The sequence below is a fragment of the Staurois parvus genome, unplaced genomic scaffold (assembly GCF_062004578.1).
Source record: "Staurois parvus isolate SC_StPar_1 unplaced genomic scaffold, SC_StPar_1.0 ptg000018l, whole genome shotgun sequence".
Classification (NCBI taxonomy): Eukaryota; Metazoa; Chordata; class Amphibia; order Anura; family Ranidae; genus Staurois; species Staurois parvus.
Window position 1 is genome coordinate 9895489 of NW_028317814.1, and position 13689 is coordinate 9909177.

Sequence of the window (13689 nt, forward strand, 5' to 3'; positions counted from 1 at the left end):
TGCTTTAAAGCCAAGCATGCTATAAAATATACTAGCTCTCCCCATAGTAAAATGTTTACATCTGTATACCAGCCAACAAGACACATTGTGGGTTTTATTTGTAACAGTCCTATTTGAATAAGATGTTCTCTTCTATTGTAGGTGGATAATGCATATTGGATGTGGACATTCCAAGGTCGTCTTCTCCAGAAGAACAACAAAGATAGATTCTGTCAGCTTTTGTGGCGACCAAGGCCACCAACCCTGCTGAGTGTAGATCAGATAAAGGTACATAGTGTGGCGTGTATTACCAGTTTATTTCTGTATTGTGCATGGTATGTGGTAGGGCTTGGTTTTTAAAAGAAAGATTTGTTCTTAAACAAGAGAACAGCACTAGTTTATAGGATACATATTGTTCGTTTGCTGGTTATTGACTTTGACCACAAATGGGGGCTAAAAGCTGAACACATAGATGTCCACTATGATTTGACAATTATTACCAGACCATAGCAACATTATCTATCTGAATTCTTCATGCATAAAATGAAACCTTTTGCAATCTGTCAAGGGGTTAAAGAGGTAAATTGTTATGGTTGAAATAAAAGTTAAGGCCTTATCACCTTATAGCTTCCCCTCTATGATTGATATATATTTAGGCTAAAAATACACCACTATGAATTAAGGGTAGAACAGTGAGGCATAAAAGGTATAGACCTAGACATAGGTGAGGTATCTGTACATGAGGAACTAACGTTAAGAGAATATTTCTTAAAGGATAAGTTCACCTTTGGAAAATGTTACATGTTCCACCCATGTTTAGTGTTGAACGTGTAACCTGTTCCAGCTCCTGCCTCCTCTCCACTCAATCCACCCCCTCCCTGTGACAGCAGGCAGGCGATCCTCTCCTGCTGTCAGAATTTAAAACGGTTCAGCCCTGCAGGGCTCCACATACACAGTGCATCATCCATTCACAAAGTTCTGTAAATAAATTGAACTACAAGTACTGTCCTGCCCCTGGGGCTGACAGCTTGTTCTCTATGATCTATGAGGGCGCTGTTGAGTGCTCTCATTCCTCCAATTCAGTAACTGTCTGCCTGTATGAGGTACGGGTAGACAGCTGACTGAGAAGTCTAGAAGATCCTGGTTTTGCAGCAGTGGTCTGCTGAGAGCAGGTGCAATGCCTTACAGGCTGCAGCGTAGAAAAATAATGCACTTTTTTTTTTTTTTAAATCAAGTAGTTTTTATTGAGGTATTTTTGCAAATTGAACAAAGTAGCAAGAAACATAACTGTGACATGGAACAATATGTCAGCACCGGCAAACGCCAAGCCGAACGTAATATGAACATTCCAAATAACAAAACAAAATAAAAAAGACACAAACTGAGGTTATAGGCCATATAAACCAAAAAACAAAATTAACTTTTTTTTGTCATACAGAATCGCAGTACACACATATAAGATACTCAGAACCAGTATGGTCAGAATCACCAGTAAAACTCGTATCTTAGCACGTTATCCTAAGGATCCCTCAACAACAGTAACATTGCACCCACCATAGTGAACTTAGCCTTTTATGCTTTGAGATGAGTCTGAAGTAGAATGTACTTGACTTTTCATGTGACTGTTATTTTTTTCCACAGCAAATCAAGAAAGATTTGAAGAAGTACTCAAAAATATTTGAACAGAAAGATCGATTGAGTCAGTCTAAAGCTTCAAAGGTAAAACAATACTGCAAATGGATTTTGAACTCTTAATTCCTACTAGACAATGAAGGTGCATCCTTTCCTACTGACAAAAAGGTACTGGGATGTAGGCCTCACTTATAGAAGGTAGAGCATAGAAATACCATGTACTGCATATTGCCATTAATAGACACCCTCTTCTTTTAAATCTTATTAGTCTGATAGGGCCCTGAAATGTTCTAAATTCATTATTAGAAGCCGTTTCAGCACTGAATATTTAGTGTTGAAATCCTAATAACTTCCAAATAGGAAGCTGCACGGAAGGTCTCTGAATGTGAGAGAGTACACTATAATTTCAATGAAATGTTCAGATCACAACATTTTGAGGCTCAGTGCCAAACCACTATTGGTTTTATACTGGAATGTCTTGCCATAAGAATGCAGTAAGCTACTCTTGCAGTTGCACAGAAAACCCTTTTACGGTCATGCTGAGTAACTAGCATTGAGGTCATCAACCTGCGGGTTCCACTGTATCAAGAAACAAAATCCATCATTTAATGCAAAGAGCAGCACTCTCCACCACATATTGTAATTAGCATTTGGCCATTACTTTTATATTTCTTCGCACCCAGCACTCATTTGTTTCACGCAGCTGCTGGTGATGGTTAAACACTCACAGTATCCTAGTCTAGTGCAAGATGTTACCTCAGCTGCTGCAAACATGGTTCTTCCTCCTGGTTGCTGAAGAGACACTTCTGGTCCTGCCACTAGTAAGCTTCTATTCTGATGCACTCAAGTGCTGCATGTGGATAGGAACCCAATGGCATATGTCTGGGTTTTGGCCGTTTTTTTTCCTCCCTAAGGCATTTTGACCTATGATCGATTCCTGATCATTAGTTCAGACTGGAATAAACAGACAGAGTGGTCTGACTTGTGTGGCATACCAGCTATCAGATGGTGAATGTAGATTTACATTCTCTTGGCACATGTGGGATCATAATTCTACAGCAGACCCCTAGCAGTTTACACTTGGGTCTACTCCTTTGGAGCAACTAATAGATCAAGTAAATGTGTGCTGGTGAACAATTGGGCACAGCATTGGTTTTGGACATACTACCTATCTGACAATATTAGGTTCACAGACACTATTTATCAAACTTTATTTTGCATTTCAAAGGAACTGATTGAACGCAGAAGAACCATGATGGAAGAATACAAGAAATACCGTGAGCAGGCGCAAAATTTGTACTTGGAGCAGAAGACTGCTCGTCTGGAGCTCAGAGGAGGTTTGTATACAATGCCATTGTCTCATAATAATGGGCTACCAGACATATGTCTAATCTGTGTCCTATTTCTTGCATCTCATAGGCGTGGATACGGATGAGCTGGACAGCAATGTTGATGACTGGGAGGAAGAGACCATTGAATTCTTTGTCACTGAAGAAATTATTTATTTGGAGGAGTAATCCATTAACATTACAGGTTTGTTTGTTTTTTTTGTTTTGTTTTTGTTTTTTTTGTTGTTTTTCCGCCCTTGAAGTAGGAAATGCTTTTGTTATAAATTGCACATGTAATAAACGTGGAGCAGGGGCTCTCTAAACATGTTTTATGTGATAACCCAAATAAGAACATTTTATGTACCCAAGAAGAGAAATATTACATATAAATGTCATCAAAGCCCGACAAAGACAAATGACAATGATCATACACTTTGCACTATTTCTGTAAGCTTAGTAAAGCCAAGAAAAATATTTTATATTTGACATGTTCAACTAGCACTGGGGTCTCTTCACCTCCTGTCTTGTCTATGAAACATCCTCCAGCTTGCATACGTTTTAGTCCCCCATACGTTTAATTGCTTCACAGATATTGAAATGAGTGGCAGTGCTGTGAGTGGACATATTTTTAGGTTTTTATCCCATATAAATGAACAGTGTGTGATATGTTAACTGCATTGTTTAAACACATAGTCTATATGTTTAAAAGTGCTTTATTGCTCACCACTGATTTGCACTTGGAAAAACTAGGCTTTGTTTACCACAGTCAGTGGTGATCATTGCAGACTTGTCTGTGAACCAATTTGTGTCCTGACAAATGTAAGCAACAGTGACTGATACATTTGGAGTGTAGGGCATGTCAGTTGTAGCAAGCTTCTTTTGTTGCTCTTTTTTTGGTCTATTTAATATACTATTGAAAATATTTTGTTATATCAGTTTCCAAAAATACAAAAAAAATTTTCATATTGGCAGAAATCTTGTGAGAACTTCTATGGCTGCGGCTACTGGTTAGCTTTATTCCCAGTCCTCTGACTAGTGAACATCTCCTGTGTTACAGAGATTCAAAGGGGGGGGGGGGGGGGTGTTCTCTAGATCTAACACTTCTCTTGGGGTGATGATGCCAAAAATACAGCATAGTGTGTAATTGATGTGGGTGTAGGAAAGAGAGTGTGTTAATGTCAAGATCACCAGGTACAAATATAGTGGTGAAAGCTTGAAAAAAAAATCATGCAGTCACCACATCTAAGGTCTGGCCGCAGTGTTTATTTTTATGTTCTTGTTGGTGTAAATCAGTGGTGACCAACGTGGAAAATTATAGTCTCAATTGAGGCTCCCACCACTTCAAGAATGTGGGTCCTGCTGCATTTTTTCACAACGTATTGTAATGCACATTGAGAAGGTTGGCGTACAGCAATCGCCAACACTGGTGTCAGTGCATGCAATAACCCCCAACACTGGTGTAAGTGCGATTATTCCTCTGCTTTATACCATTATATTCAAATCATGACTGCATGTTTGACACCAGGGGTTTAGATACTTCAGAATGTACAATCTGTGTGAAATCTAGCCAACTATTTCTAGAATATTTTAGCTTGAGTTTTTAGGTTTTTTTTTTTTGTTTTTTTTTCAGAAGAAGTGTGCTGTCATTCATATATATTTTTATGTTCTCTTCATGCAGCGTTTTCCTCCCTGGCATCAGCAATTGTTCTCTACAAAAACACTCAACTCCAAGGTTCTGTCTTAGTCCTCCTGCGACCGTGAATGGGACATTACATCATTCCTTTCCGAAGTTGTGCCTTTAACCTTCTCCGGGGGATCTTTTTAAAGAGCGCTACTTTTAAATTGAATACTCTGTACCACCACTGGATCCATCTAGCGAAGGAAACTGCTGCTGGTACTCCGAGTCATTTTGTCTCGCCATGACTCTGCTTCCTGACACCCGATGCACGTTGGTTCAGCTTGCCAAGAGCTTTTTCTACTTCCTTACTGAGAGGACAGTCAACTGTTCTTACTGGCAAATGAGTTACAACAATATACTTGTAATTACTACATCTTTTAGTGTGCTGAACCAGCACTACAGTGGACTGTACCCTCCTCCATTCAGATTGCGACTTTGCAGGATGAAAGATGGAATTTAAAGTAAACATATATTTAAAATACGTATGTGTGGCTTTGTCTTGAATTACTCTGTTTTAATCAGCTATAGGCATATATGTGGCAGCATGGTGATGAGCTCTGATGCTGTCCTGTCACATTTATGCACACAGCTGGTGCTGCTGTTTTTGTCCTGGAAATGTGCTCGATGGCAACTCCCGGTCATGGTTTGTAATCAGGTGCTGCTTTTAGGATGGGCTCTCAATCATGTGATTTCTTTGACTGCTGAATTACAATGTACACATGATCGAGAAGCCCATGTAACTCCTCTTGTGTTGCGTGCCCCTTTTATGTCCTGGCAGGAAAGTTAGAGGGCTGTCTATTAAGTCCTTATATTTCAGCTGTAGGGGTATGCAGGTAGACTAAATCACTTTTCTTGTTCAAACAATTTTATTAACAATAAACCAGAATGACACAAACAAGGAGACATTGTTAATGTATACTAGGCATTAAAGGGGCAGTAGGACATAATAAAATGAATGAGGGTCAAGGTATTAATGCCTATACATTTCTAATGGAAACAGGTAGATAAAAGTTGACAACAGATCACAATATGGTATCAGCCAATCATAGCAATGTCTCCCAAGTGCATTAAAGAAATAGGGGGAAGTTTGGAGGGGGTCAGACAGGGGTGGAAGGGGGGGGGAGGGGAAGAGGAACAACCATGACTCCATGAACATTCATCAAGTTTACAGCAGCCCCTACGTGCTACGTACGAAGGGCTATTGACAATATCCTTGGCGCACAGTACAGAACTCAAGGGAGAAGGAGTGATTCGTCAAAGTTAGGCGGGAGGAAGCGTTCTACCCAGGGGCTCCATATGCGCAGGAATTTAGGGATCATGTCAAGAACTGTGGCTTCCACCTTTGCGTGTATCATGGCTTGTGTTATTCTGGTTTTGACGGCCGCGACACTTAGGGTGGGGGATTTCCAAGATTTCGCTATGACGACTAAATCACTTTTCCAGCGTTAGATTCCAACACAGGGTTGGCAAGCTTATAGAAGCCAACATAACATTGCAGAATAACATAAGACAATACGGAAGTCAAACATAAATGGACCGGGGTATTGCATTGAAAGATGGTGTGGTTGTGTTTTCTCCTGATTGTGTACCTGTTCCCTGCCATTGATTGCCTTATGCTTTGTACAAATAGGCTTTGGTTTTCATAACAGCGCCTTGTACAGTAAGGGTTTATGAGGCATTTGCAAAGCTTTCTACAAGCTTTTAAAACAACCCTCAGCTCCAGTTTAACCACATGCCCTCCAGAGGATTTACCCTTCCTGACCAGGCCATTTGTTGCGATACGGCACTGTTACTTTGACAATTGCGCGGTCATGCAACACTGCACCCAAATGAAATGTATGTCCTATTTTTTTCCTCCACAAGTGGAGATTTCTTTTATGTGGTATTTAACCACCTGTGCGGTTTTTATTTTTTGCGCTATAAACAAAAATAGTTCTTTATTGTTGAGGTCAATGGGAGGAATAGTGCCCCATTGTTGGTGATATTGGTTGGAATTGCATACTATCATTTATGTCAATGAGAGGAACTGTGCCCGATTGTTGGTATCAGTGGCAGGAATAATGTCCCATTGTTGGGAGTCAGTGAAGGGCTGGATTAAAGCAAGCGTCCTCATCCAGCCCCCGGGCACAGTTTGGAGACTATTGCCCTAAGGCATGGCTACAAGACATCTCCACTTCTTCCTTTTTTTTTTTTTTTTTTTAAATCCTTCTTTAACTGGTGTCCGTCAGCATAGAAAATTGTCAGCTTATTGGCAGGATCCACAAATTTCTGTCCTTATTAAACTTAAAACTAAACACTATCAACTGTATATTTAATAGAAGCAAAAACTTGCCCTCCAGAGGATTTTTCCCCCTTCTTGACCAGGCCATTTTTTTGCGCTCTATAATTTTATCTGACAACTGCACGGTCATGCAACGCTGCACCCAAATTAAATTTGTCTTTTTTTTTTTCCCCCCCCCCCACAAGTGGAGCTTTCTTTCAGTGGTATTTTGATCGCCTCTGTGGTTTTTAATTTTTGCGCTATAAACAAAAAGACTGACCATTTTAAAAAAAAAAAAAAATTATTTTACTTTTTGCTCTAAAAGATATCCAGTAAAAAATGTAAAACACATTTCTTCATAAATTTAGGCCAAAATTTATTCTGCTCCATGTCTTCGCTAAAAAGATAAAAAAAATAATCCCAATACATGTACATTAATTGGCTTGCGTGAAAGTTATAGCGTCTACAAATGTCGGTATATATTCTAGAATTTTTTTCCAATAGTAATGGTGGCGATCAGCGACTTATAACAGCACTGCAGCAGGCATTCTGACACTGGGGGGGAACAGAGTAACTGCCACTGACCTCCCCAATGACACTAATACAGTGATCAGAGAAGCACTGACACTGTACTAATGACACTGGCAGGAAGGGGTTAACAGTATGTTGTCTGTGTGTGCTTTACTATGTAAGCATGTTGCTTTGTATTGCTCTGGTGCTGACGGGGAAGATCTGTATTGTTTACATACAGACCTCTCTCCCTGTTGGTGTTCCTCAGAGATCGCCGGTTGCCGGCGGGGAATCTCTGGCCGGGACCTGGTGATTGACAGCTGTAGCCGCAAATGGGCGGAAATACAAAATTGCATGTGTCTGTGTGTATATATATTTTAGTGCCACCCTGTACCAGTACTTCTACTATAGGGCGGTCAAAAAGCGGTTAAAGATGTCCAATAGCTCTACAGCAAATGGGTACGTGGGCTATATCAATAGCTCAAGTGCCATTTCTGAATAACAAAAAATATTCATGTCACTTGATAACATCTTGCAGTCCCTGTACAGTAGAGCTCAGACTAAAAGAATCAGTACAGAGCCAGCCAGATGTTCTGCAGTGATCATGAAGACTATGCTGTCCAACGAATGGTCAGCCGATAGCTAACAAAACTGACAAGCAGTGTTGTTTCATTCCAAAACTGAATTTGCTTCTGTTAATAGTTCTGTAAATACAATCATATAAACTGAAATTACAATGTTAGTACACATCTTTCACAAATGAATACAATGAACACATTCCTTACAAACAGCTACCTACAATCACATTGAATACATTGAAATCCTATCTAGCTATGTACAGAGGGGAAAATAATTTTGGTCCCCTGCAGATTTTGTAAGTTTGCCCACTCACAAAGAAATGAAGGGTCTCATTTTTATCTTACGTGTATTTTAAATGATAGACAATATCAACCAAAATCCAGAAAAAACACAATACAAATGTTATCAGTGTTGCAGTTCAGTGAGTAAAAGAAACATTTGATCCCCAAGAAAAAAATGACTTCGTACTTGAAGAAACCCTTGTTGGCAAGCACAGATAAGACATTTCTTGTTTGTTTCCAGGTTTGCACACATCTCAGGAAGGATTTTAGTCCACTCTTTACAGATCTTCTCTAAATCCTTAAGGTTTCTTGACTGTTGCTTGGTAACTTGAAGTTTCAGCTTCCTTCATAAATTTTCTATAGGTTTAAGGTCTGGAGGCTGGTTAGGCCACTCCATGACCTTAATGTGCTTCTTCAGCCACTTTTTTGTTGCCTTGCAGTATGTTCTGAGTCATTGTCATGCTGAAAGACCCATCCACGACCCATCTTCAGTGTTCTGGCTGAGGGAAGAAGGTTCTCATACAAGGTTCTACAATACATGGCCCCCTCAATGTGGCAAAGTCAGTCAGTACCTTTTTGGCAGAGAAACCGTCCCAAAGCATAATGTTTCCACCTCTGTGCTTGACTGTAGGGATGGTGTTCTTTGGGTCATAGTGAGCATTTTTCTTCCTCCAAAAACAGTGAATAGAGTTAATGTCAAAGAGCTGAATTTTGGTCTTGTCTTACCACAGCACTTTCTCCCTTCTCTGAATCATTTAGATGTTCATTGGCAAACATCGGATGGGTCTGTACATGTGCCTTCTTGAAGAGGGAGAACTCACAGGTGTTGCGGGATTTCAATCCATGGTGGCGTATTGTGTTAACAATTGTTTGGTAACTGTTTGACTGGCGCTGAGACAGCATTTGGATACAAAAATATTCCAAAACGCTTTTAGTGGCATTAGTTCAGTTGTGCAACAGGCTCCATTTGGTTCAGTGGGTCGGTCTGTCAGGCTACAGATGGGTTTTCCATTGAAATGAAAGGAGGCTATGGCACAATTGTTGCTGTGCAACTGAGGTGGGACTGCGTTGTTACATATTTTTCTTTACCATACATCCCAGCACACAGGGCATCTTCATATCTATTACAATGGGGTTATAGTGCCACCTGTATTTGAATGTTGGCAAAGGAAAAAAAAAGTCCTCTCCCTAGCTTCTTAATCGTTTAATCTGGGATTAGGAGGTTAGTTTTCTCTGTATCTCTGTGCTATCTACAGCTTTACTATGCCCAGAGGAATGGTACCTAGATCCCACTCGGGATCCACGGAGATGGCCTGTAATGCTGCCGGTTGGGACTGTACTCTGCGTAATAGGATCCTGTAAAGTGCTATATGGCCTTGTGGACCAGAAGGGTGCTATACAGGTCCAGGGCAGTGATTTGAGTCCCTGAAGGTCCTTGTGGCATGGCCCTCCATAGTGGGTGAAGAGTGCACCCTGTGTGGGTGGAGGGGGGGGGGTCCTCCTTCTTGCTTGGAAGGGTGAGTCCTCCAGCAGTAGCCCATGCTGATACCCTCTCCAAACGCCTATGCTTGTGTCTCCAGCAATTCTCATCTGCCATTGCTGGTTTACAAAACCAGCTTTCTGGAATTCTCCCCACCTTGGACCAGATAATTCTTCCTTAATAACAGAGAAGAAACCAGTAGAGGGCAAGGTAAAGAAACAACATTTTCCAGGAGGGTGGGAGTATTACTCATTTGAGGAATTACTCCAGAGGAACCCCAAGGTGTGGTTTATCTCAGACCCAGAAGGCTACTGTGAGCTTTCTTGCAGAAGTGGCCCAGACCAATTTAAAGCTACTGCTTCCAAAGTCCTCTACTTTAAAGGTTATGGGATTTGGATCACGGCGTCAACCACGAAATCCATCAATCCTTCAGGTTCATCCTCATTGAATGTTTTGTTCATGGACTGGGCTCACCCTTACAAGGTGTTTGTTCCATCAAAAAGATCTGCTTAGCAATACCTCATGGGAAGTGAGTTCTCTAAGAACTTGAATATGCCTTTTGGTGGATCCAGCAGTTTCCTATCTCCGTTGCAATAGTTGCTGTAGGGGAGTTCCAAAGTCTGAAGGTTTGGTCTCCTCACATGAAGAAAGGAAGGCATCATGATAGTGGGGAAATCGAGGTGAGTGGATGCCTGGAAAATATTGTGCATTCTCATAATTTTTCTGTGGACGCCTTTAAAAGGATTCCATTCAGCAACATGAGCAGGATCTTAAACTGAAGTGTTTCTCAAGGAAATTGCCCTGTAAAAGGCATGTCAAATACTTATCCTTTCAGAGGGAATGTTTATTTGATCCAGGATTGGATGTTTATAATCCATAAAATAACTGGGTTAAAGTACCCTGTTATAACTTAATAGGAAGGCAAAAACCTGCCGTGCTTTCTATCTTCATTCCTTACATAACTTCGAGCATGGAGCTCCAAATCCCACCCACAGTTTTAAAATAAGTCAGGGACTCCCAAGTCCTCCAAAACGGGATGAGTCCTGACCATAAAGGGGTGCCCCCACCTGTTTGGGTAGGGGATGTTTGTAGACCTTCACAAAGGTTTGGCAGAGTGAGATTTCACAGAATTCGCAACATTTTAGCTCATGATTACAAACTGGATTTCCAATACTTTCTCCTACCATGCTTTATGCGTTCAAATATTTCTTTGAATTTACAGTAAATAGTTCCTTTTTGAGCACCTTATCATATCCTTTCAAAGGTGGGTGATCAGCCCAGTTCCAGAAAACAAAAGGTTTCTACTCAAAGCTCCTTACTTTTCTGAAACTGAATGGCAGCGTTTGCCCCATCTTGGATCTCAAGGACCTCAACATGTTGGCCTCTCTCCAAAGGTGAGTTTTCCCGGCATCAGTGGACAATTAAGGATCCTTAACTGCATGTGCCGATTTTCTCACCTCACAAAAGGTTTCTGTGGTTTGTGGTGGAAGAACACAATTTTCTGTTTGTGGTCCTGCCATTCGGTCTGTCCGCTGCTCCCATTGTGTTCACCAAGGTTCTAGCACCGGTATTGGGACTTAAGCATTCTAAGGCTGGTCATACACTATACAATTTTATGTCCAATTTCCTTTAGAATTACCTTCAACTATGTAGTGCAAGAGCCTGCCTAATTGGATACAATTAAAAGTGTTGTTAGGTTTGACCTCCTATTATAATTATATGGTTTTTGGTAAATCTAAATAAAAAATCTCAAAATTGTATACTGTATGGCCAGCCTTAGAGTATTCCTGTCTGATACCTGGACAACTTACTCCTAAATGAGCGCTCTTCCCCACTGGAGACCACTGTGTCTCGAACAGTGAAGATTGTGAAGTTTGGATGACTTAACCAGTTTCCTTATTTTGGACTCTTTAACCACCTCCTGCGCGCCATATAAGGAAATGACGGGCGCAAGGTGGTTCTCTCGTTCTATGAGGACGTCATATGACGTCTTCCCTTTCTAACCTCGCATTCACGGCTCCGGGAGCGCGTGGCGATCGGCGGTGCGCTGTGTCCCTCGGACACAGTGGATCAACGGAAAGAGCCGACGATTTCGGCTCGGTCGTGATCAGCTGTGTCCAATCACAGCTGATCTCATGTAAACAGGGAAATGCCAGTTATCGGCATCTTTCTCCTGACGAGCTGTCACGCTGACAGCTCGAGAGGAGAGGAGAGCCGGTAATCGGCATTCCTCGGAGGGAACATGTACACTGATGATCAGTGTAGCCCCAGCAGTGCCACCTGTCAGTGTCCATCAATGCCAGCTGTCAATGCTCATCAGTGCCACCTGCCAGTGCCTACCAGTGCACATCAATGCCACATATCAGTGCTCATCTGTGCTGCCTTTCAGTGTCACCTATCAGTGCTGCCAGTCAGTGCCGACTGTCAGTGCCATATATGAGTGCTGCCTTTCAGTGCACATCAGTGATGCCTGTCAATGCCCATCAGTGCCACCTATCAGTGCCCACCACTGCAGCCTCATTAGCGCATATCAGTGAAGGAGAAAAATCACTTATTTACAAAATTTTAGAACAAAAACTAAGAAAAAACTTTTTTTTTTTCAAAATTTTATAACAGAAAAAAACTTGTTTTCAAAATTTTCAGTTTTTGGTTTGTTTAGCAAAAAATGAAAAAAACCCAAAGGTGATTAAATACCACCAAAAGAAAGCTCTATCTGTCTCAAAAATATGATAAACATTTCATATGGGTACAGTGTTGTATGACCGCGCAATTGTCATTCAAAGTGTGACAGCGCTGAAAGCTGAAAATTGGCCTGGGCAGGAAGGGGGTATAAGTGCCCTGTAGGCTAGTGGTTAATCAGTTCTTCACTGCCTTTTGTTTTAACATTAGATGCAATACTTCTGAATTGGTGTAACCTCATTATCTTGGGAACCATATCTGGACCTCATGCTGTGGGTACAGCCTATAATGTTGCTTCAGACAATGGACCCTGCTTGAGCTCTCAACTTGGCACCGATTTCAATGAGTGAAGTTCAGGGTGCTATTCAGGTCTAGCTCCCTGGTCAAATTCTATGGTTCCCAGACACTGAAGACCCCTCTAGGGGTATGTGCACCATGAAAGGTGAAGCCTGAACCCAAATAGGGATAGGCGACATGGAAAAGTAAAACATGTTTGTCCTGGTTATCGTACCAATACTGTAGCTTTGTAGTATGAGTGTTGTTAGCTTCATTGCTTGCAGTACACATATTTAAAGAGTAACTCCACCTTCGTTGAGAAAAAAATAATCCCCTTCTGGGTACTCAAAGGTACATTGCAAGGATTTAAACAAATGTTACAGAACCCTACCTGTTTCTGTTCTGAAGAAAAAGCTGTTTGTTGTCTCCTGAATTAATCTGAACGTGAGTGATTTTTGATTATTATTAATCCGCTTCTACGCTTGCAGCGCTCTAATAGAGAAAGTGTCAGTGTCAGCATACCTTTAGAAGTAATTACAAAGTATGGCCAAAGCTTTTTTTTGGCTATTCTTCCCCTGTGGGTTACAGGAGTGCACATGCTTTGCTCTGCTATCACCCAGAGTTAGTCGACAGCAGGCTGACAGTTGATGTAGAAGAGCCACTGCAGACTTTGGAAGGAAATAAAAAGAGGTATCTCCTGCGCCTCCAGATGAACTACTAGAATACAGCAGCCAGCACTACTGGTGCCACAATCTAAGCACCCACAATAAGCAGGGAATGGAAGTAGAAAACAGTGCGGCGCTTATATAGCCTTACAGCCCTAGATGTAATACAAATGACTTATCACATATAACTATTGAGTGATATATGCGTGATACACACAATAGAGTGACTAAAACACAATGACATGAATAGTGTCCATGTGAAAAATAAAGTCATGCAGGTGTACACTGCAAATGCCAATCATCAGACAGGTGGAGTGCCCCCCTCCTCAAATAGATGGAGTG

General features: G+C 41.2%; 1 protein-coding gene across 1 annotated transcript in view; it reads left to right on the forward strand.

Annotated features, from left to right (window-relative positions):
- The window catches only part of EIF3B (eukaryotic translation initiation factor 3 subunit B), a 36524-nt gene extending 31426 nt beyond the window's left edge, over positions 1-5098 (forward strand). Inside the window, exons 15-19 of the mRNA XM_089682469.1 lie at positions 142-267; positions 1621-1698; positions 2840-2948; positions 3031-3144; positions 4618-5098. Coding sequence (XP_089538595.1) covers positions 142-267; positions 1621-1698; positions 2840-2948; positions 3031-3128 — 411 coding nt within the window. The 3' untranslated portion in view covers positions 3129-3144; positions 4618-5098. The remainder of the gene's footprint in view (positions 1-141; positions 268-1620; positions 1699-2839; positions 2949-3030; positions 3145-4617) is intronic.
- The last annotated feature ends 8591 nt before the right edge of the window (positions 5099-13689 follow it).